Genomic DNA, 24243 nt, shown 5'->3' with positions numbered 1-24243 from the left:
AGACAAGGGAGTGAGATGAGGCAGATATGACAGTTTTGCCGTCGGAGAGAATAGAGCACGAGTGTGCAGCTGGTATCGGTGTGCCGATACTGTGCAAAAATTAGTCTTGAAATAGTTTAAGATAATTCTAGTGTCGAAATATTGATATTTTTGATAACTAATGTTTAGTGCTTTTCCTATCCATTAGATCAGTAGCTAAACATATGTATGTATGTGTGTGTGTGTATATATATATATATATATATATATATATATATATATATATATATATATATATATATATATATATATATGTGTGTTTGTGTGTGTGTATGTATGTGTGTGTATATATATATATATATATATATATATATATATATATATATATATATATATATATATATATATATATATATATATATATATATATATATATATATATATATGATTTTATTTATTCTGCAGTGTTCATTTGTTTACTTGGCAATTTTTGTAGGAGAGAATTTTTCCTACCTGTGTGAGGACCATCATGACTAACGCTCTTTTCTCAGGTGTTGAATAGCTCCCTACAGCCACTATACTGAAATAGAAAAAAAGTCTTCCAAACTGGGTTATATCTGTCTGTTTTACTGAATTAATTCATGGTTATGGTTGTAAACAGCAAGATGGAGGCAGAGTACTGCTTTCTGGAGCGTAGTGTTTGTTTTCATTTCTGATGGTGTAAAGGGAAAGAACCCATTTGATTTCACGAATGAGGTTAAACTTATCCACATTTCACATGGTCATTGCAGTCATGGTTTGATTTCTTCATTGTTTGTACTTGCTGTATATTCTTCCTAGGTGCTAGGAAGAATATACAGGTGCTTATTCTGTAAAATGGAACTCATTGCTTGCTTGAGTCCAATTTGGAAATAAAGTACAAATATATACAGAAACTTGAATTAATGCTGTTGAAATTGCTTGATTCTTCACACAGCAATTACAGGCTGCAGTAGAGAAACGGAATGAGATCATAGCACAGCTTAGTAAGAACCTGCAGGTGGCGCTGCAGAGCAGAGACCAGGTGCAATTAGAGGCACAGCAGCTCACGGGTCAGATTCAGGCGCTACAGCAGCAACTACAGCAGGTAAAGTTCATTAAAAAAAACATCCATTAGTATATTTTAATCCTAGAGTCCCTAACACGGAGTCATTCAAATACACCTGATTAAATGACTTCTTTTATAAGTGATTTGAAAGACTTTTAAGCCTAAAATGTGTACTTTTGGGGTTTCAAAGTACCAAATAGAGACATGCTAGTTTCTCTTTGGCATGAACAATTATCACTAGTGGTGACTTCTACTGACAATACATCTAATCCCCTGAATATGGAAGGTCTAATATGACTGTTTTGTCTCCTTAACGGCTAAACTAACAAAACCCATAAGTTGCTAGTCCCCATTGTGCAACAAATTAGCTTTTTGTTTTTCATAATAAAACACAACAGTGTAGGAGTCTGAACAAATGAAATGTAATACTCTTCGCAGGCTAAAGAATACCTACGTAGCAAAAGTCAAGGGTGTGTGGATCTGACCCAGGCTGCTCAGAATCAGCTGCATGTACATTTGGAGGAGTCACAGCAGGTCAGGCCACTTGTATCTTTTTAACTGGTAAGCTTGTCAATGAAGCAAAATATGCTGGTTTCTATTAGTAACACGTTTCATTTGTTTTGTAGCTGACTAAGGAGCAACAGTGTCTCTTGGCCCAAAAAGAAGCCGAGATCACAGACCTGCAACAGAAATTGTGTGTAATGGAGAACTCCCTCTCTCAGCTTCAACACGCGTTTACCCATAGAAGTGCTGATCAAACAGATCTAAGGCTTGACCAACACTGTGGTTTAGATTTATCCAGTATGAGCCCTGTGATCCCAGATAACAGTCCTGATTCAAACTCTGAAGCTTTACTACAAAGTCTTAGAGCTGAGTTAGAGGAAGAGCGTAGGAACAACCAGCAAGCTCAAGAACAAGTAGAAGCATTTCAAAAGAGGTTACAGAGTCTGGAAAATGAGAAGAGTCAGATGGAAGCTCGTCTGGCGGCGTTTGCTGAAACACAAGCACAGGAAGCCCAGTATTATAAAGCTGAGAAAGAAGACCTGAACCAAGAAATGGCCAGATTAGATAACCTTGTCAAGGAGCTTCAAAATCGTGTTCATGAAGAGGAAGAGACAGGGCACCATATACGTTCCAAATATGAAGCTGCTGTTTCCAATTATGAACTTAGGCTTCAGACTCTGGAAGAGGAAAGGGAGTTGAATGTAGCACAGCTTACCGAAGCTCACGAGGCTGCCCTTAGGCGCCTGACTGAGAAGCACTCTGATGAGATCCATAGAATCAAGGAGCTTTTGAAACGGGCCCAAAGCCAACATTCTGATTCTAATCATAGCATTTCCAAAGACAATGGTGCAGATGTACCCTGGAACATACTCTCCAAAAAGCACTACAATGAGGAGACAGCCATTGAGTGTGCTGTCAGAGACAACTATAGTTTTGATGTCTCTGTAGGGGGGTTCCAGGATGTTCTAATGGAGCGATACTTGGCTTCCGAAGGGCCTGAAGAAAGTTCATTACTCGAAGGGAGTCTGGAGGAACGTAGCCTGATTGAGCACTCTGAGACATCCAGGTTTGAGCTAGACAGTGAGCTCATATTTCATGCTTCAGATTACCCTAACAATGTTACATCTCTTTCTGTAGTTACTAGCATTGATGTGCACCAACATGATGAAATGTCCTTCACTGATGCCCAGTGCCAAAACTCAACCTCAGCCATTGAAGAGCTAAACGAGAGTGCAGGCAGTGTGGACTTGGCTAAAGAGCTTCTGATCCAGCAGTGCCAAGACCTGTCAGAGCAGTTGGAGGTTCGAGAACGGCAGCTTGAGGTTCTTCAAGAAGAGGTTCAGCAATCTGCGAAAGAGGTTGAGGAGGCACGGGAGCGTTGGAGCAAAGCTTCACAGGAGCTTGAGGAAGCTAAGTGGGAGCTGGATATGGAACGTGAAAAGAGAATTAAATACGAGGAAGTACTCAGCCAGAAAATGAATGAAGACAACCTGAAGAACATACTGAGTGACTTGCAGGTTCAAAACAATGAAAGGATAATATCCGACAACTCCGACTCCAATAAGACCTCAATCCCTTTGTCTACAGAGGAGTTGATAAAGGAACTAAGGGAAGAAAAGGAGCAATTGGTGCTACAGCTCAAACTTAAGGAGCAGCTAGTAAAGGATGTCAATGAGCAGAAAGCAACAGGCGACTCCGTAAGTAGTGAGTTTTCCTCTTTGCAAGCTCAGAGAGATGAATTTCAATTTCAGCTAGAGCAACAAAGGGAAAAACACCAAGCTACTTCTGTGCTCCTTGGTCAAAGAACATTACAGCTGGATCAAGCCAATAGAGAGCTTCAGCAGCTCAAAGCTGAAGTAGAGCAGAAATCTGGACGGTTGCAGGACTTGGAGGAAGAAAAGACAGATCTTGAGTCTAAACTAGTGTGCCTTAAAAAGAACCTCACCAACATGGAAGAAGAGAAAGCTGCCCTAGAAAGACGCCTCAAAGTTTTGGAGGACCAAGCAAAGAGTATGGAGAAGGTTCTAGAATCAGAACTGAAGAACTTTGAGGTTTGAATCTTATCTCAGCATCAACATCTGTTGTTAATTGAAAGTTGATTAATAAGAGACAAATGCATACATGTGCCATTTTGTTTTTTCAGAATGTGGAAAACCTGGAATATATTATTTATTTGACATTAATGTGATCCTCCAAGTAACTCGTACCTTTATCTTTAGCACCAGCTTGAATCAAAGGATGCAGAGCTCAAGGATGTAAGGGAAGCAAAAGAGAAGGCAGAAGAGGAATACATGGAAAAGGAGAGTGCCTTTTTGAAAGAGCTCAATGCAGTCAAACAGGATCTAGAGGAAAGCCATAAACAACATGAGGAGCAGCAGAGAATCTTAGAAGAGAAACACCAGAAAGAGGTGAGGTGAAGGTTGTGACAGTCACAGTAACTAAGGGAGAATGTCCTTTAAAAAAAAAAAAGCAGTGGTTATTAAACCTTTGCCATGCCCCCTTTAAACCTTTTTTATTATTAACCTGCAATGAAAAATGCCTGCAATTGTTTCAATTTGTGTTGCATTTAAAAATATAACGATAAGAGTGAATGTGCATTCCTACCCATTGATCTCTTATGTTTCTACCTACCTCCAGGTTAAATACTTGAATGTTCGATTTGAGCGGGAACTTTCTGAGCAAAGTGCTCATCTGGAAGATGAGCAGAAAAGACAGATCAGCTTGATCAAGCAGGTTAAACCACTTACTATTTTTATTTTATTCTAGCCAAGTGTATTTCACCCTTAATACAATATCTATCCCTTGAGGCATGTACATATGTCTGTGTCAACTCTGCTGTACTAGGTCTATGAACGGGAGCATGAGAGGGAGTTGACTCAGCTGGCAGCCCAACAGAGTGAGGAAATTGGCAGACTTAAAGATGAGCTTGTCAGAGAGCTTCAAGACGGGCTGGAGGCTGCACACCAGGCTGAGCTACTCCAAACACAAGTACCTTTTTGATCTCATTTGATTTTGAAATCTCTGGGGCTATTTTGGAATATAATGCTGCAAATTGTTCAAAAGTCTGAGGTCAATAAGGGTCAGAAAAAAAATAATGAAAAATGCTTTTATTCAGCACTGATCAAGTGATGTTAAATAGACTTTTAAATATGGTTTCCACAAATTAAGCAGCAGTTTGTTGAATTTTTTATTTATTTTTTTAGAAACAAATCAGCATGTTAGGATCATGTGACACTGAAGATTTGCCATCACAGGAATAAATGTATATTGTAAAATACATTAAAGGGTTAGTTCACCCAAAAATGAAAATTCCGTCATTAATTGCTTACCTTAATGTCATTCGACACCCGTAAAACCTCATCTTCGAAACACAAATGAAGATATCTTTGTTGAAATATGATTGCTCAGACAGGCCTTCATTGACACCAATGCAATTTCCTCTCTCAAGACCCAAAAAAGGCACTAAAGATGTCGTCACAAAGCCCATCTCACTACAGTGATTCTACAATCATTATGACGTGACGAGAATAGTTTTTGTGCGCAAAAAAACTAAATAACGATTAATATGGAGGAGGAATTTGTTGGAGAAACAGAGGGCACAAGGATTGTGTTTGAGGTAAATAAATAATTTTGCAGCCAATTTTGGGCTTGCAAATGTTTGGGCTTTGTTTCTGTTTGATAAAATTGTAAATAAATCTATTAAAATACTAATATTCTGGTCTATAATAGAGACCTGTGCGGGACAGATTTTTTTTCCCCCGCAAGATTTTGGCCCCCTCCCGCAGAAATGTATATTATTTTCGCCCGCTCCCGCCTGTAAACAATCAAGTTTTGTCCCACTCCCGCCCGCAAAATCCCACGGGTAAATGTATAAGTATTTTTTTTTTAAATAGCATATTCATTGCAAATTATTTTTTCACTTGCTCCCTTGTTGAATAGCTATACATTAAAAAAAAAGGAAAATAAACAAATGTTTCGCTTTATTTGCGTTTAATTAAATGGATGAACACGAATAAGTAACTTAGAACAGAAATACAGTAAAATATATATACCTATAATAGGCTATATAGTATAGTCTAATAAATTATGTAATAAACCTGGATATCTTTTTTTTTTTTATGTTCAAAGGAAAAGTAGCCTATTGCCTAATTCTTTGCTTTTAGCAATTCCTTCAAACATTAAGCAAACAAACAAAAAAAATCCTTAGGCTATTCCTCAATAACAAAATAGACCAGTAGTTTTGCATGTTCCTTTCTTAAATAACTTTCTAATATCTGTAGCACTAAGTGTCTCCAATATTCACCGGAGTCATGCGGTGCAGACATTTTGGCACTGTGTGGTAGGCTTGGCTGTTCCATTCCTATAAACCACGCTAGAGTTAGTTTCTGACCATGAGCCTGTAAATCATTTATTTGTTTCTAGTTATTTTATTTTGTTAGATATTTCTACTTTGCGGGAGTCCTGCAAATAATGTTGTTTTCCCGCAACCCGCACACAATAATATCTTGCCACCCGCATTCACCAATCAAATGTCCCGCGCCACACTCTGTTGTGCTGGTATCTAGTCTAACTCCAGCTGTCTCTCATTTCGTTAAATTTCGAAGACTGCGTCCTCCGGAGGACACGTACTATGAAGGATGCAGAATACGGAGTGTCCTCAATCAGAATTAAACGAGACATACTTTGTAGGACACACAGGCAGGAAGTACCATGTTGCTATGCCAACACGTTTAGCCTCGTTGCGCTCTAATGCCAGTTATATGAATGAAACTTATTCATAACTTGAAAATGCCTATGAAATGTTTCTTGTCTTGATAGCAATTCTAAAAGTTTAAAAAGCACTAAACAGTCGTAATCATGTTTACCACAACTATCTGTTTCAGGTAATACAGCTTAAAAAACAAAAACAAGCTTAAGACTAATGACATATAAACACCACACCAACGCTTGCGTGTATATCGGGAGGTGGTGCGTTTTTTTTTCATATAATATAAAAAAAAAAGACGGGTGTTAACGGCGATGCATAGAATTGTGGGTTATCTGCAGCAGCGACGGCTACACCACATGCACTCTCCAAATTCCTGTGAAAGAAGGGTGCATTCGAAGGTTGCTTTTGGAGCGTCCTACTCCCTTTTTTGAAATGAGACAGCCTTCTGCCGTATGCAGCCTTCAAATGCGACTCCGGAGGACGCAGCCTTCCGAAATGAGACACAGCCTTCTTGAACCTTCCTCTGCCCTGTATCTCTCACTCTCATTGGCTGTCGGTCATTGCCGATGTGATTTTCAGTCAGAACACATTTCACACAGCAGGAGTTTGAATCGCCGACAGGTCCAGATATTTAGCATGCCAAATATTTTGCGGGCGTCGGCAACCTGTCGGCGATTCTTTCTGATCAATTCTTTGATCATTCACATTCACATCATGAGCACCGATTTGCCTATGATCTCAGGCGTTTGTCTGCAATTTCGCAAAACCTGTTGGCGAGTCAAAATCCGGGCTAAAATCAGGCAGTGTGAACTCTGCTTTACCAAAACAATGTTACTGGCTTGCCCTTTCATGTTTTTCTGGGTTGGTAGATGCACCGGGGATCCGATTATAGCACTTATATAAAATAGATATATTTCCACACACCCAAATATATAAAATCCCCTTTAATGGTATATGAAATGAAAGACTAATTTAAGTAACGGCATAATGCATTCCATGTAAACATGATAAAAAAAAATGTAAATGCCTATTTCTCGGCCAGCTGTCTACAGCTCTTTAGCAGCATGAGCATAGGAATTCAACAGCTGCCTATGTGTAATCAATTCTTAATTGCAGTACAGCAGTGTGCTATTCTAAACATATTCATACCCTCAATTCCACTCGTCAGCTAAAATGTTGGTTGATTTAATCAGAGCCAGCACAACATGGATCTAGAAGCCTTGCGCCTCAGCCTGACCAACTTGCACACAGCCCAGTTGGAGCTTTCTCAAACAAACATGCAGAAAGATAAGGAGGTCGCCCTCAGCGAGCTGCAGACTATGTTACGAGAGAAATGGGCACAAGAGAGCGCCATGCTGCAGACGCGCCAACAGTTTGAGCTGGAAAGAATTCGGGAGCAGAACCGAGAGCAGGAGCAACGAAACCAGCAGCTGCACCAACAAGAGATAGGTGATGGATTGGCCTGTAGTTTCAGTGAAAGTTATTTTGCTGTTCTTTTTAGTGTTTCTGTAATACTGTGACAATCCAGTGGGATGTATGTTTGCTGGCTAAAGTATATGTAAGTAAATGTTCTTTCACTGTATAGATAATCTGAATCGGGAGTGGGAGAGGAGAGTTTTGGGAGAGAAAAACACTGTGGAACAGTTGCAGGCCTGTGAACTTCAGGTGAACATTTTCTCTTTTGATGGGCTTACATCTTGATTCACTGAATTATTGTGGTGTGCCTAAAATTAAGTGTGAAATAGGCCTGTGTAGTGCAATTTTATTTTTATTTTTCTCTGCAGGATCTAAAAGCCAAGTTGCTTTTGGAGGCAGAAGAGGCAAAAACCGAACTCCAGAGTCGATTAAATGATGCCCATCATAAACTGAGAGAGACCCAGGTGGCCCTCAATGAGGCTGAAGCAGCTCTGTCTGAGACGCAGAGTAGGCTAGAAGACCTGCAGCGTTCCAGAGATCAAGACATCAAGAATCTGGAGAAGGAGCTCAACCAGGCCTTGACTGATAGAGATGCTGCTGCACGTGAGTGTCGTTTAAACCACTGTATGAACTAAGCCATATTGGTAGTGATCTGTTTACATTCCTGGCTTAAGAGCGGTTTCACACCTTACTCACTTAGGGTGCTTACACACTAGCACTTTTGTTGCACACCTGGGTTCAATTGACGTCAGAGTTCAGTTCGTTTGGATGATGTGAACACAGTCTTCCAAAGTCCGCTTAAAGAGGTGGTCTGGGGTTCGTTTCATGTGAACTCAAGTACGGTTCGCTGCTGATGTGAACGCAATCGTACTAAATTGCGAAAGTGAACCGCTATTAATGACATGAGTTGATAAAAATGTGTCTTTTGTGTGTTTTTCACTCATTTACCTGACGAGCGTCACTGACATACTGCAAGCAGAGAGCTGTAGATTTAGTTTCTGCTCGTCTTTGTTGTTCTTTAGAGCATTTGCAGTACGTTTGCAGCAGATAGGCACAAATGCCATTACGCACAGAAGCTTTGGTAACAACCAGCGGTTCAAAAACAAATATAAAAGTGACGGGAGCAACGCTATGCATTTCGCTGCCTTCACGCTGGCTGTCGTTACTAAGCAACCGGGTAAACAGCTGCTGCTTTGATGCAAGTGAACCTCGGTTCGGAACCAAATAATGTAATATGAACACAATTCAAACCAAGTGTGAATGCACCCTTAGAGCGTTAGTTTCAGAACCTGGCACGTTTTGTCATTTTAGTTTCGACAAATAGGAATACAACAATTGCTCTTATTTGCGCACACAATTGGTCGATTATCGCCTGAGCGAGATGGTCTCGGACCATTTGAAAACAAACTCTGGAGTGGTTTGATTGTGGTGACTTTGATTTTGATTTGTACTTTAAAGTGACTTGCATAAACACATTTTGGCATGCTTTGAAATGTTGCCTTTAGAAGTGAAACGAACCAAGAAGAAAATGCAACATTGTATTTTGATGTTTTGGAACAAAGCTAAACTTACTCCAGGTCTGAGAATGCCCCATGGTTTTCTCTTCAGGTGCAGTTGAGGAGTTGGTTACATGTCACAAGGCAGCACTGCAGGAGAAACTGGAACATGCCAGAGCCTTGGAACAGAGAGAAAAGGAGCTGATGCAAGAGGTACCATATCTTGCATTTGTTGCAACATAATTGCAATGTAAATGTTTTGTACTGAGGCAACATCTTTGTGAAAGGTTGACCGTCTGCAGTCAGAAAGGGAGGAACTGAAGGCCAGTTCAGAACAGGAGATCTCAAACCTCTGGTCCCAGCTGGAGTGCATGAGAACCAACAGACAGGAGCTTGGAGGCAAGCCGGGCTATTTTCCTTTGAGGCGTTTTCCTGTTTTTGAATATCTCTATGGGCTTAGGCTGCTGTATTCTACTAATTTATTATTTTTTAGTAATTTATTATTATTTTATAATAGAACGCAGAAAGGTTTTATTTCTTTCTGAACTGATGATTGTTTTTAGATGAAGTTACAACTATTCAGTGCTGATGTGCATTACAAGGAATTTGAATTTTGTCTCTTTAGAGCTGAAAGAGCAACTGTTAGCACGCTCCTCACGGGTTGATGACATTGAGCGTCTGAAACAAGAATTCGCTCAGCAACGGCAGGAAATCAAAGATCTGAATGAGACTGAGCTGGAAAACCTCCGCACCTATTTCGAGCAGAGACTCCGGGTCACAGAAGAGAGTCATCGGGAAGAAATCGCACTCCTGCAGCTGCGCCTTGTAGAGGGAGCCCTGGAGGAATCTGTACTCCAGACTGGAGATGCAAGGTTTGCTTGATATCTTGGGGATGGGGTCATACATATGCAAAATGTCCAATACTACATTATAATATTAATTCTGTAATATGAAATCTTGGCTTAAGCTTACATTTTATTATACATTTGGAAACTATAGGCACCATTTACACCTGGTATGATCACCTGAGTTAAAGTGTAAACATGGCTACTTCAGTGCTAAGCAATGTTCAAATGAGGAGTAATACAACACCAGGAAGTCATGCATTAGCAGGGGTGCCCAAACTAGGGCATGCAGGCCAACGTTGGTACTCTATTTTTGCCCAACATGCCATATTTCATCTTCATTTCTAATTTATCTTTTAGTTTTTGTAGTTTTCATTTGAAATGTACAGAATGAGGGACTTTAAAATATTTTTAATTTTAAATTAGTGAAAATGAGTGCGTTAATGCATGTGATTAATTTTTTCAGTTTATACAAATATTTAATGCTAATAACAGCATCTGTTTTTCTATCATCCTTTGGCTAGTGTTACATTTATATGATCACGCTCTTATTCGTTTAAATGCTTTTAAACCGTTTAAACGTGTCAAGACGAGAACGTGCCCTGTTAATGTCCTGTCTACATGGGTGTGTTTCAATCAGCTCCTTAGTTCAGTAGTCTCAGGGCACTAGGGAGTCAGCCACATTCATGTATACGATCTACTGATGCAGACCTAGAAAGCTAGGAGAGGATTCAGATGCACCCTGACCCACACAACGCACAGAAAAACACGTGCCATTCTCGTGCACAAACAGTGCAGAAGTTTTTTTTACACTTGAATAAACAGTAACACAGAATTGTGTCGAGTATTCTCATAAGAGCAGTCTTTAAAGAGTTAATTAAAGGGTTGGTTCACCCAAAAGTAAAATTGATGTCATTAATGACTCACCCTGATGTCTTTCCACACCCGTAAGACCTCCGTCCATCATCGGAACACAGTTTAAGATATTTTATATTTTAGTCCCAGAGCAGTCTATGCCCACTTTACTGTCCATGTCCAGAAAGGGAATAAAAACATAATCAAAGTAGTCCATATGTGACATCAGTTGGTTGATTAGTCTCTTGAAGCATCGAAAATACATTTTGGTCCAAAAATATCAAAAACCATGACTTTATTCTGCATTGTCTTCTCTTCCGTGTTCTTCCAAAAAGATTAAAACGGTGTGAATTGATCAGTTTTTCGGGTCGCCAATGTCACGTGATTTCAGCAGTTTGGATCGCGTCAAATTGCTGAAATCATGTGACATTGGCGACCCGAATCATTGTTCATTGATCAAGTTCACTTTCACAACTTTTAATTTACGCCTAATGTTGAAATTTATGTAGCATTCAATTGTACACTGTAATGTTGAATGTCTATCATTTAATGTTAAAAAAATCTGTTTCATAGTTGCCGTATTAGTATCAGTGATACTGGCCTTTTATTTATAAAAAGATGCCATTGAGTTTTTAATATTTTTATATTGTAGTAATTTAAATGTTTTTAAATGTTAATATGCTCTTTTTTTTTTCTTGATTTACAGCACTAATTTTAATATTTGGATTTAATGCAACATTTGTGATGCACTAATTCTTGCAGAACAAAAAAAAACAAATAATGTGAATACTTGCATACACTCACAATAACATTTTGCATACAAAATAATGAAACCACATCCTAGGACATAACACAGGATGACAATATATTGTTTTGTAGCTTTCTCTCAGAAGGGAAGAGTGAAGACGACAGGAGTGATGTTATGACAGAGATCACAAGACAACTGGAGAAACACAAGGTGAATTGTTGTAGTTGGCTGTTTGCATGGTGCATATTCACATAATTTCTAGGATGCAGTAACATGCTCCATTTCAAATAACTACCATTGACCAATTTATTAGTAGATTATTAATAGAATAAGTTTGGGAGAAGCGTGTGTTAGACACAAGTTCTTTGGAGTACTAACCTTTGATTTAAAAATTTTTGAAGAATTTATATATAATATAATATTTGTACAGGAGGAGCTAGATTCCATACGGTTGCAGTTAGAGGAGAGACACCAGCAGGAATTGGAGACATTACGGTCCAGCATGGCTCTGGTATATAAAGAAGATCTACTCCAGGCACGCACTGAGCTCACTGACCGATACTACAAAGACATCGACCAGCTCAACACCAAACACGCCCATGAACTAGAGCAGCTCCGTGCCAAACTCTCAGACAACCATATCAAAGGTGAAGCTTTGTTCAAACTGTTACATCGGTTTGTCTTTTTTGAAAATCCTAGCAACCACTCAGAACACTTCAGCAACCGCACTTGCACACTTAAGAAAACACCCCTAGCATTGTGGCAGCAACTTTTACATGGGGAAACGCCATTCATGTTTTCTTCAGAAAATCCACTAGCGTTGAAAAGTTTGGGGTCAGTACGATGTATAATTTTTTGTTGTTGAAAGAAATCATTTTTTATTCGGCAAGGATGCATTAAATTGATCGAAAGGGACAGGGACATTTAGTAATGTTAAAAATATTTTCATGTATAAATAAATATACAAAGTCCAAAAGAACAGCGTTTATTGTTTTATTTCCATTTATCAAAGTATATTAAGAGTAACGATGCTTAAAATTCAGCTTTGACATAGGAAAGTCAGAAATCAGGAGAAAACAATTATTTTAAATTGTAATATTTCACAATGTTACTATTTTTACTTCAGTTTTGATTGCTCAGCATGAGATGTCATTCAAAAACATCTTACCAACCCTAAACATTTGAGTGGTGTTGTACAAACAAAATTTTTAACTTTTTTTTTTCTCTCTCTCACTCTCTCTCACTCATCAGAAATAAACAAGTTGCGGCTACAGTGTGCGCAGGAAGTAGCAAGGCAGGTAGAGGCTGAGGTAAAGGAGAGGACTCAGCAGCACCAGGCCAAGGTGACCCAGCTGGAAACCCAGCTAACTCAGCTCTCCCTAAAGCACTTGGAGGATCTGGAGAAAGTGGTGGAGCTACACCGTGAGCAGCTCAGACAGATGGAGGAGACTGTAAGAGTGCACATAAGAGCTGGCCTTTATACTTGGGACAAAAGGGCTTTGGAGCTTTGTAGCCAAAGGCTGGTACCAAGCACTGTCATAAGGTGTAAAAATAGTGTTCATGCTGTAGAACGATGAAACTCGTGCTAATTATTGTGGAGCCCCTTTAGCAATATTGTAATATTATCATTATCAGTGGTAACTTTATGAATGCAGTCCTTTTTATCAAGTGCTGTGTTCTCTTCCTGTTTAAAGCATCAGAAAGATGCTGCTGAAGAGTTGAGGGTGCGCCTTGAGGAGGCACAGAAGGCAGAGAGGAATCGTGTGTGTGAGGAGTTGACAGAAGAGCAGGCTCGACTGAGGGAGCAACTCCAATTGCAGATTGAGGAGCGTTTGGCTTCCCAGAGAGAGCAGCTTCAGAAATCTGCCCTGGAAGAGAAAGGGGAGTTGGAGCAGAGGCTTCTGGAGGTCCAAAAGCTCCTGGATATGGAAAGGCAGAGCCTTCAAGCACTGCAGAAGAGTCTGGAGTGTGAAGAGAGCCCTCAGGTGGTGGCGATGAAGCAGAAACTCCAGGCTCAATATGACAGAGAGATGTGCACTGCAAAGAGTGCCATGGCAGCAGAGGTGAAAGAGCTGAATGCTCTACTTCAAGACCAGATGGAGAGCAAACTACAAGAGGCCCTCTGCAGGTCAGAGACTGCATTACGCTTTACCCGCATACAATGTTAATATTACTGGCAAATGCATGTTAAAGGTGCACTATGTAGTATTTTTGCAGTAAAATATCTAAAAACCACCAGACCAGTGTTATACATGTTGTTCAGCTAAGTTCTTGAAATATCCCAAATTTTTCCAATTATTTTTAAATTGTGAGAGAATTGCTATTTTAACCAAGGAACTGGGACATCTGAGAGAGTCGCCTGTCAAATGGGTCATATCTGCGTTACCCTCGATTTCGAGGAGATTATTTGGCAGAAACGCTTTACTCTTAGCAATGTGCAACAAGTGTCACAGCAGCCGCTGAGCCAACGCACAGAGTAATGTCATAACATCATTTTAAATACACTTAAATGTATGTAATATGATAAACAGAACTACGTTACCTCATATTCATGACTGGAAAAGCAGAAATGATGCTGGCGACTGTGTCCGGTCTCGTCATAATAAAAGTCCCGCTGCTCACAAGCTGTGTGTTGCTCAACAATCGCTCCAGCGGCCTTGCTCAGCTACACAACATTTGGTCCTGCTCTGCTTAATACTACAATAACGTTAATAATCACATCCATGAACATGATTTCTGCCATGATTTCCTAGCCCAATTCTTTTCCACCGGCTGTGGGGTGAAGACCACACGTCCCAAGATTCTGCACTCAAACTTGGCATCATCAAACTACGCCTTTTTGTTTTGAATAGGCACCCTCTAGCGGACGGAAAAATTACATATACCCCTTTTCCACCAAGGCAGTGCTGGTGCTAGTTCGGAGCCAGAGCATAGTTTCAAATCGGTTCTTTGTCTTTTCACAGCCAAAGCATAAGCTCCGAGCCAGGAAAAGTGGTTCTTAAGTAGCACCGAAACATTGCTGGGCTGGTTTACGCGGCGTTACTGTGATCAACAAGACGAACACAAACTTGTGACCGCCATTTTTTTTAAAATAGCAGCTAATCAAGCTAACAGCTGCTCTATTGTAATCTCCATCTATACAAAACAATGGAGAGCTGCATGAATGCGTTGGATTTGCGGCGTTTTAATGCTGATGTATGATGATAAAGCCATGAGCCATTGAGGGAAGGCTCGTTTGAGATGCATCGGTCCGCGCTGTGCAGACCGATTGCATCTGACATCAAAGTACTGCGACCGCATATGCTTTTAAATCGCTCACGTGGTATTTTGATATCTTACGCGGATCGGTCCGCACAGCACCGATGCATCTCGAACAAGCCTGGTGTGTTTGTATTTCCCACTGCCTCGCTAGCGTTGCTAAATCGCTAGCAAGAAAGATGAGACATATACAGTGACGTAAGACCTAGCTCTGTGGTGGCTCTCTAGACTGTGGAAAGTCAAACCAGTTCTTAAATCAATCAATCAATCAACTTTATTTATATAGTGCTTTTACAATGACGATTGTGTCAAAGCAGATTCACAGTGTCAATCAGGACAATATTGCAACAAAATTAAATTTGGCTATACAGTCGTTCTGGAGAAAACAGTAATGTTATCAGCTTATTTTAATTTATCATATAGCGACAATGTTGGCAGATTAGTATTATAGTTTATATAATTAAATAAGACCTAATTAATTAATTTTATTTGTATATTTAGTTGAATAACTTGGATCATAATTTTAGTGTCCCCAACTGAGCAAGCCAAGCCAAAGGCGACAGTGGCAAGGAACCAAAACTCCATCAGGGCATGATGGAGAAAAATAAACCTTGGGAGAAACCAGACTCAGTCGGGGTGCCAGTTCTCCTCTGGCCTATTAACACACCGTGTATGATTATTATTCTGGCAACCTTACAGGTCAGAAATCATATTAAAGGCTCTCAAGTCGAACCAACTCTGAACTAGCACTCAGTTCATTCTGGTGGAAAAGGGGTAATAGTACAGCTTTAACGGATATCCATGCAGTTTTTCTGTAAAATAAAAATATTTTTGGTTTTCTTATTTTATTATACTGTTATTAATCTGGAAATACTACAAAATGGAGAATATCTTAATGTAGTAAATGTGTTCATTATCTGTGTGTCATACATTTAGGCACCAAGAAGAGCAGAAACAACTGGAAGAGATGTTGACCCTTCAAAGAGATTCTGCCCTGGGTCAACAGAAGGTAGAGCATGCTGTGGAGCTACAGGCCCAGAAAACACTCCTGGACCAGCGAGCGGCACAATTACAGCATCTTGAAAAGGAGTGTCAGGATCTCAAAATACACCACCGGGAGGAACTTGAGTCCCTGAGGGCCAATCACAAGACCGCCTTAGAGACCTTGGAGATGGAACTTACAAATAAACACAAGGCGGAGCTCGACAAATTAGAGGCCGTCCTTCAGGAGACCAACCTGGCACAGCTTGAAGCTCAAGAGGCGGAGCTTCAAGCACGGCACAAACAGGAGAGGGAGGAGCTTGAGGAGAGGCTGTTGGCAAACATGGATACACTGGAGAGCACATACTTGAAGGAAATTCAGGCAGTACGGGATGAGAAGGAAGGAGAACTGTGTGACCTTCGTGAACATTATACTCGAGAGATTGAGAGGGTGAGAAAGGAGGAGCAAACCATTAGAGAGGACCTCAGGAGTGAGCTTGCTAAGGTCCATATGGATAAGTTCAGTGCCATGGCAAGAGAGTTGCATCAAGCCCATCAGGTGAGCACTAATGGAGGGATACATTTTTGTGAGCGTTTTTGATGCAAGTTTAGTTCATTTGCCATGTAAAGTTTATTGCAGAAGCTACATCTAGTGTGTTAACTTACTCATGCAGGCGGAGATGTCTTCTGTGGTGTCCTCTCAGAGGGCTGCTCTGGATGATGAGCATCGATCTGCTCTGGAAGCTCTTCAGCAGCAAGTAGTTGCTTTAGAGAAGCAGCATAGAGATGCCCTTCTGGAGATCACTGATATTGCCACTGCAGAGAAAAAGCGACAACTGGATGAGCTGGCCACTCAACATCAGCAACAGTTACAGGTATGTGTGTTCAGGAAGACAAGAGCATGTCATTTTGTTTAGATGTATTTAGACTTAACCATGGATTTAGCATAGTCTTGTTGTCAACTGTAAGAAGATAAGAGCTTCTTACCTTAACTCTCTTCTCTCCTTCTTTGTACCTCAGGAGTTAAGAGGAGTGTCTGCCAGGGAACTGGAGGCTCTGCGTAGGGAATTAGAGGAAGATGCGTCAAGGCAACGCCTCCACGTCCTGGAAGAGGCAGAACTTCTCAAATGCAAGGCTGAGGAGCAACTACAACAAAAAATTGCTCAGTTAAAGGTGAGAGGAGGAGGTGTTACTTTTAGAGTACCCATATTCTACTATTAACCGCTAAAGTGCAAGCTTATTGTTAATGTTTTTTTGCATGTTTTATTTATTATACTTTTATGTATTTTGTTTAATATACATCTCCCTCTGACACTTAAGAAGGTCAGTTAATTTTGAATGCTTTCTATTATCTCTGTAAAAAAAACTTCAGAGATAATAGAATAAAAAACTGTCCACATACAACCACTTCCAATCAAATTTTAGCTATTCATTCATAAGTGTGTAAGTGCTGTTGCTGCGATGTTCTGAGTAGTTGCTATGATTTTCAAAAAAAGACACAGAACAGTTTGAACAAAGCTTCACCTTTGATATGGTTGTCTGAGAATTTGGCACTGAGCTGCTCCAGTTTTATATACCAGAGCCATGTTGGACTGCAATGTCTCCAACTACATTTTAGGATGTGGTCTTGAGAGTTAGTTTACCCCAAATTTTAATTATCCCATGATTTAGTCAGCCAAAAGTCATTCTAGGTGTATATGACGTTATATTAATATACAGTTATATTAAAAATGTCCTGGGTCTTCCAAGCTATAATGGCAGTGACTGTTGGGTCATTTTTAAAGTCCTTAAAAGTGCATTTGTCCGGCGTTATAGATATCTACACAGCTCTGGGGAGTTAATAAAGGCCGCCTGAAGCGACGCATTTGTGTAAGAAAAAAAATCCATATTTAGAACTTTATAAAGTAAATTATCTAGCTTCCGGCGACTCTCCTTCCGTATTCAACTTGCCGGAAAAGTGCACCTCTTGGAGTTCAAAATGCTTACACTATGTCTGACCACATTGCACACCATTTATGCACGTCAGACATGGCGCAAGTAATTTTGAACTGCTTAAGGGGCTACAATTTTTCTGACCCAACAGTATAAAGCTTTGAAGAGCCAGGACATTTTTAATACAACTCTGATTGTATTCGTCTGAAAGAAGAATGTCATACTCACCCTCAAGTACCCATCCTTTGTGTATAAATCATGGGCTAGTTTTAATTTTTGGATGAACTAACCCTTTATATTTTATTTTTAAAAAATGCTTTTGGGCTGTGGTAGCACTAAGTCTTTGGTAGGACCCAGTTCTTCACAATTATGTTTTTCTGTATGTCCGTATGTTCCCTTTGGCGCTCTCTAGGGATTTTTGTATGGGTTTGTTTGATTTTAAAAATTCAGGCTGGGCCTGAATATTATATCAGTAATATATATATATTATAATGCTGAATATTATATCAGTATTAGCCTAATTAAGATTACTATTATAGTTTTCTATTAAGATTTTGATTATGTCCTGATTTATATTTTCGGTTTTCATTTTTCTTTACTAAATGAAGATTAGATGTTGTAAACTAGTTCAAATCAGTTTGATTTACACTCTACACTTAACTTTAATAGTTCCAATTCTGTGTCAATGGTTTACAGTTACTGCCTAAGAAAAAGTAGGGCTCATTTTTCTAAAAAGCCTGCAATTCATGATGCCATCAATGTGATTCAGATAAGTTTCAAGATATAACTTGCTTTTTATATTTAAAAAAAAAAGAACAAGTCCTTCAACTTATTGTGAATTATTGCTTTGACCGTATTGTTCTGTATGATTGTGTATATACTACTCTCACAAACACTTGTTATAAGCAATAGCTGAGCTTATTGGGTGAGGGAGTTAACATCTGGAGTGGGGGAAGGTCCACTCTAAGCTTAAATTAATACTAATCCCCACCGTGTACTGTACATCATAGCTTCCATCATTCACATTAAACCTTTTCTCCGAATCGGACGCTGTCAGACTTTTGCATTTGACCTTGTTGAGCTGTTCTCTAGCACAAATCGCTGCACGGGGCCTTTCTGACATTTTATGCTAGTTGCTTTGTCAGTTGGCCACTTTCCCATTGGAGCATTAGAGAGGTCCTCTGACAGTATTAATCCTACAGATGGGAGGAAGTGTAGGGACACGTGAGTGATGGCTGGCTGACTGAGTGAGGTTTGTGTGGGGCTCGTTTTGTCAATGATCACTTTATTTTTGTTCTTTATAGAGATCACTTGGTAAATTTTGATCAGTTTTTTTATTCAGACAATTGGTTTATGTTTGTTAGTGTGGAGAGTGAAGCTGAAGAGTGATATTGGATTCATTGTTTTTCTGCAGTTGCCCCTTAATGTATATCTTTGTGTTTTAGGAGGAGAGTGACCAGGAAAAGGCTGTTGCTCTTGAGGAGCTGGAAAAGACTTTAAGACGGCAACATGAGCAAACTGAACTCGCCTACAGTGACAAGATGAGCCAACTTACTGCACAACTGCAGCAGCTAGACACTGTAGTGTCACAGGTACAACATCCAATCAGTCAACTCGTCATACATCTAGAGCAAATGTTCAGTGTAGCATTAATATTTAATCAACCTTGACACAGTGGTTATTTTAAATATTAAATTAAACAATCAGTATAAAAAAATATAATAGTTAACAAGGTGTGTTAGTGTGTGTGTGTGTGTGTATGTAGTGTATTCCAGCCTTTACATACTAACTAAATGAACATAGATAATACTACTTCAAGTTTTTCACTTTTGTTATTTGTTATTTAATCTATAATGCGTGATTAGTGCTGCCAAGTTAGTTTGTGCCTCTGCTATCTGTCGGATTTACATCACGTAACTTTATCAACATCTCACGAAATGCCTGAAAGTAAGTGGCTGGTAAACTGGGAGAAGAATAAAGTAAACTCTATAGTTACTATATACTGTGGCTACGTGTCTTATTTATATCAGATACAGAGTATAACTGGAAATGATTGTTATTGACGCTTCACCCGACCATCAGTGTGAATTTTCTGCTATTTAAATGTCTGGAATTTTATAATTTTGTGTGAAGACATCCATTCAAGGGCAAGTAGATGCAAAAGAAAACTCAATTCAGTATTAACATTATATCTGAGCTTCAGCGTGTTTGAATGGCGCAAGCACAAAACATCTCGCATCATGCGAGTATCAAATTGAGTTCTCTTTTTGGCATCATCTTGCTAAAACGGATTCAAATTATAGACTTTTGTTACTATGCAAGCACTGGCCCAGTTGGGCAAGTGATTGTTCTGTTAACCGTCCAGAGCGACGCTCACGCTGGCCCCGAGCCAACAGGCAGCCCTTATTGTCGAGCCCTGCAAAGAGAGGTTTTAACAAATCCAGACTTTATTCATCTGTCTTCCCAGACAATTGAGTTGCTATATTAAGGAGGTGTTGCGATGCTGGTGCACAGCATTAATCGGTACTTAATAAGTGGTGGGTGGAAATGGTAACAAAGGGCCTAGTTAAGATTTGGTAGAGCTGGTTGTTATGGTTACATCTTTGCATGCCTTTTGGCTGTTGAAATACACCACAAATTCTTACAGGAGCCTTATTTAAATGCATGCTACATTGTCATCAGCTTTTGTGGCTGTTTTCCCTCATCTTTTTTCCTTCTTTTTGGCTTTGGACCTTTCAGGCTCAAACAGCTGTACATTCTGTACATTTCACAGACAGGCATTGTTTTATTTACTTTGGCTGCAAGTTTATTTTATGGTGCCTCTAGACGTTAACCTCTTCCTCATTTGTTAGTTATATTGACACCTCTTTGGCAAACAGTTCTTTGTCTATGTAATGACTGGCTTCCTGTCTGTGGTATCTCTCTTGCCTCTTCCTCAGCTGCGAGCGGAGGTGAGCGGGCTGCAGGTGGAGCTAGAGGGCAAGCGGGCTGAGATGGACACGCTGGAGACGCTCCTGCAACGCAGAGACCGGGAAAACCAGGAAGGAGACAATCTACTGGCCATGCTCAGAGCAGACCTCAACACGGCCACACAGGAAAGGTCAGCTGACCCCCGGAGATGTGGAAAAAAGGCATCGTGGGGAAAATAACTGATAGTCTGCATACTGTTTTTGCAGAGCAACCTTGTTTTCATGCTCTTTTTTTTTTTTTTTACTTAAACATTTATTTGGTCCCTATCAGACAAGACCTGCAAACAGCACGTGACAAACTACAGCGGATGCTCATAGAGATGCTTCGGATCACTATGGCAACAGAAGAGCACATCAGCCGCAAGTTAGGGGTTTGTGTATCAGGTGGTCGGTCTGGAGACAAAACGCCCATCTCTATGATGGCTAGGAGTAGCCGTGATTCACATGAAGCAGGTAAGTTTCTGCGAGTTTGCTGAATGAAAAATCTGTATTGATCAATGACTGTGTGTATGTGTGTATATATATATATATATATATATATATATATATATATATATATATATATATATATAATATGCAATCTGATATGTTATTCTCACAATAAAAACAGCTCACGATAAAAACATTCAATAATCAATATTTTCAGGAGAGGTGATTGGCACGGAAGGAGATGCTGATTGTAGTGTGTGGTCTTCGGCTGTGGACGAGGGGTTGGAGTTGTCTCAGAGGCTGTGTGAGAGCATGTTCTCTGGGCCAGAGGGGGAGATGGAGGCAGAAGGAGAAGAGCTCATGCTGGGAGCCTGTACACGTCTGCGCACCTCTGTTGATAAACTACTGGAGCTGCTATCCGAGTCCTCACAGCAGGTGCCGCTCTCAGAGACACGCCCCTGTCTCACCCACTACTGACTTTTGTTGAATTTGTATACTGTCTAATGTATTGAAGCATTATTGGTGGCCACAAGCACATGGAAGTGCAATTCTAGAGAGGAACATAGTTATCTGTTACATTTATGCACATCTGCATGAGATTGTTAGTGCCATTAGTTTCATACTGAAGAATATATATATATATTTTTTTTTTTTGGAAAGCCTTATGCTCACGATTCTCATTGATTTGATCAAAAGTAATATATTATATTGAAATATTTCAAATGTTAAATACACCTTTCTGTTTAATTTATTTATTTTAGTTTTTAGAGTTATTTTAGTCGTTTACTAAAAATATATTTTAATAGTTTTAGTTAAAGGTAAAAACCCTGTTGTCACTTTTGATCAGGATTTCTCTTAACCATAGACTGTAAAAAAAATATGGCAATGCCCCTTCACTAAAAAAGTTAATTGTAAAAAAAAAAGTGAAGCCACCATTGTCTGAATATGATGCTGACATCTTGTGCTGATTTTGGACCTGAGTCTTCACAGCAGGAAGGAGTGTTGCGATTATCAAAACCCCACCCGCGCTCCCGTAGTATTTGTTATTAGAGTTTACTGCAGAACAGCTCATGTCAGTTTGAAATGAAGTTATGGAAATGTAGATATTAAAGCTAAAGCTCAAATCTCTTCCTTAAAATCCTGAAGAGTCAATTGTCTCTGTTATCTTAGTGACAACTTTGCTCGAGTAAGCTGTCAATCATAATGCCACACCCTCATTTTTATAACATCAAATAACCAACTAAAACCAAACCTATTAAAAAACAAACAAACACTTGAACTCGTATCAGCACAATTATTTGATTAGATATACAATAAAACATAAAGAAGTAAAATACAATTTAAAAAGTTAAAAGCACTATTTCTGTTATGTTAGTTATGTTAGTCATTGACTACAAATGTATTTTAATAGTAGTAGTTAACAGTAACAAGCCTGCTGTCACTTTTGATCCATTTTCAATCAATCCTTTGAATAAAAGATTTGTATTATTCTTTTAATCCTTGAAAAAATCCTTGAAAAATCTGAATGGTAGGGTTTGGGATTCAGACAAACACTAAGATACTACGGGACTGTAAGTCTCTATACTTCACTTTTCAGGATGTGTGTGGCACACTTGCTCTTAACCCACGTTTATCTTTTCTTTGTTTCTCTGCTGAAGTTGGAGCAGATGTGTGGTCTGCAGGCCGTACTAAATGAGCGATTCAGAGACGGAGGTGAGGCCGGAGCATCTCTGCTGTTTCAAAACACTCAGCTCCTGGAGCAGCTGGATCATGAAGCCAGTCTGAAGAGCCAACTACAATTGGAGCTGCACAAGGCCGAAGGTCAGGACTTGTCTGTTGTTAACATATGCTTAATGATTGTGCTTCTTCAATGTCAGTTGCTTTTACGACCGCAAACTTGCTCTCCTGTGTGCATTTAACGTTTGGCTCTAGGTCTGATGGAAGGCTACATAGCTGAGAAAGCCATTTTAGAGGAGGCTCTTCAACAAAAGGAGACAAAGGAGCAGCGTCTGGCAGAGGAGCTGGAGAGCACACGGATCCAACTGCAGCAGCTCAACGAAAATCATGCCCTCCTCCTGCGTCAGAGAGAAGCTCTGACGGCCAGCCTCGGAGACACGGAGAAGGGTGAGCGAGAAAGTGATGCGTTTCATTTATGATGACATGGTTTAGTGTAATTCTCCGATTGAATTATGTAACGTGCAGTTAATATTTTTGTCATTAGATTCAGGTCAAATAGTCATGCCGTGTTAAATATGCATGTTTCTTTGCATACAGTAACATTTTAGGATTGTGTGCTTATGATAAAAGGATTTAGGTTTCATCCTACAAAATCTTTCTGCTCTGTAGGCTTCCTCGATGCAGAGGAAGAGACAGGTTTGTAATGATAATCTGCGACTGAAGTAAATGTTTGAGTAAAAAAAAAAAAAAAAGAAATTGTGCAGTTTTGGTCACTAAATGCATCCATTTCAGATGAAGTTTGCAGTTATTTATTTTTCAATTTGTGGTTTATTAACGCTCTTGCTTATCCTGTGATCATTTTTTGCTGTCTAACATGTTTTAAACTTTTAGTTTTGATGGTTCAAAAGCTTTATTTTCTCTTCTGAATCTTTCTTTGTCAAATTTAATCTCAATCCAGTTTGCTGTGCTTTTATTTGTGCGTTGAGAATGCACAAATGATCCGGAGCTCCGGTGCATGTTTGCATCTTAATTTGCATTTGCAGTGTGTGAGATTTGTTGACATGGACACTTTGCACGTTTTATTCATTGGTCCTTCTGGGCTTTGTGCAGCTCTGCTTGCGGAGGCTGAACGTCTGGGGCAGGAGTGTGTGGAGGTACAGCGGCAGGCGGAGAAGGACTGTGGTGGGTTGGCGTCTCGTCTACAGATGCTGGAGCAGGCCCTGGAGGAGCAGGAGAGCCGAGCACATCAGCTGGAGGAACAGCACCGCTTGCAGACTGAAGACCTGCAGCAACACATTGATGCTCTGGAGAAACAGCTCAAACATAACCGCCAGTTTATAGATGTGAGTGTTTCCAACA

General features: G+C 39.8%; 1 protein-coding gene across 4 annotated transcripts in view; it reads left to right on the top strand.

Annotated features, from left to right (window-relative positions):
* pcnt (pericentrin) overlaps positions 1–24243 on the top strand; it is a 52767-nt gene that overhangs the window by 5780 nt on the left and 22744 nt on the right. For 2 of the 4 annotated variants that reach the window (XM_067459167.1, XM_067459166.1), the window contains exons 4-30: positions 956–1105; positions 1505–1600; positions 1693–3621; positions 3790–3978; positions 4208–4303; positions 4415–4558; positions 7472–7727; positions 7864–7943; positions 8063–8297; positions 9303–9403; positions 9478–9589; positions 9816–10062; positions 11770–11848; positions 12069–12285; positions 12890–13089; positions 13333–13766; positions 15833–16436; positions 16552–16752; positions 16898–17050; positions 19255–19401; positions 20749–20909; positions 21050–21231; positions 21425–21642; positions 22866–23028; positions 23140–23331; positions 23554–23580; positions 23995–24227. In XM_067459167.1, coding sequence (XP_067315268.1) covers positions 956–1105; positions 1505–1600; positions 1693–3621; positions 3790–3978; positions 4208–4303; positions 4415–4558; positions 7472–7727; positions 7864–7943; positions 8063–8297; positions 9303–9403; positions 9478–9589; positions 9816–10062; positions 11770–11848; positions 12069–12285; positions 12890–13089; positions 13333–13766; positions 15833–16436; positions 16552–16752; positions 16898–17050; positions 19255–19401; positions 20749–20909; positions 21050–21231; positions 21425–21642; positions 22866–23028; positions 23140–23331; positions 23554–23580; positions 23995–24227 — 6846 coding nt within the window. The remainder of the gene's footprint in view (positions 1–955; positions 1106–1504; positions 1601–1692; positions 3622–3789; positions 3979–4207; positions 4304–4414; positions 4559–7471; positions 7728–7863; positions 7944–8062; positions 8298–9302; positions 9404–9477; positions 9590–9815; positions 10063–11769; positions 11849–12068; positions 12286–12889; positions 13090–13332; positions 13767–15832; positions 16437–16551; positions 16753–16897; positions 17051–19254; positions 19402–20748; positions 20910–21049; positions 21232–21424; positions 21643–22865; positions 23029–23139; positions 23332–23553; positions 23581–23994; positions 24228–24243) is intronic. The other 2 variants (XM_067459169.1, XM_067459168.1) reach the window with 1 other exon arrangement.

The sequence above is a fragment of the Pseudorasbora parva genome, chromosome 12 (assembly GCF_024679245.1).
Source record: "Pseudorasbora parva isolate DD20220531a chromosome 12, ASM2467924v1, whole genome shotgun sequence".
Lineage (NCBI taxonomy): Eukaryota > Metazoa > Chordata > Actinopteri > Cypriniformes > Gobionidae > Pseudorasbora > Pseudorasbora parva.
This window is presented reverse-complemented; position numbering and strand designations above follow the sequence as displayed.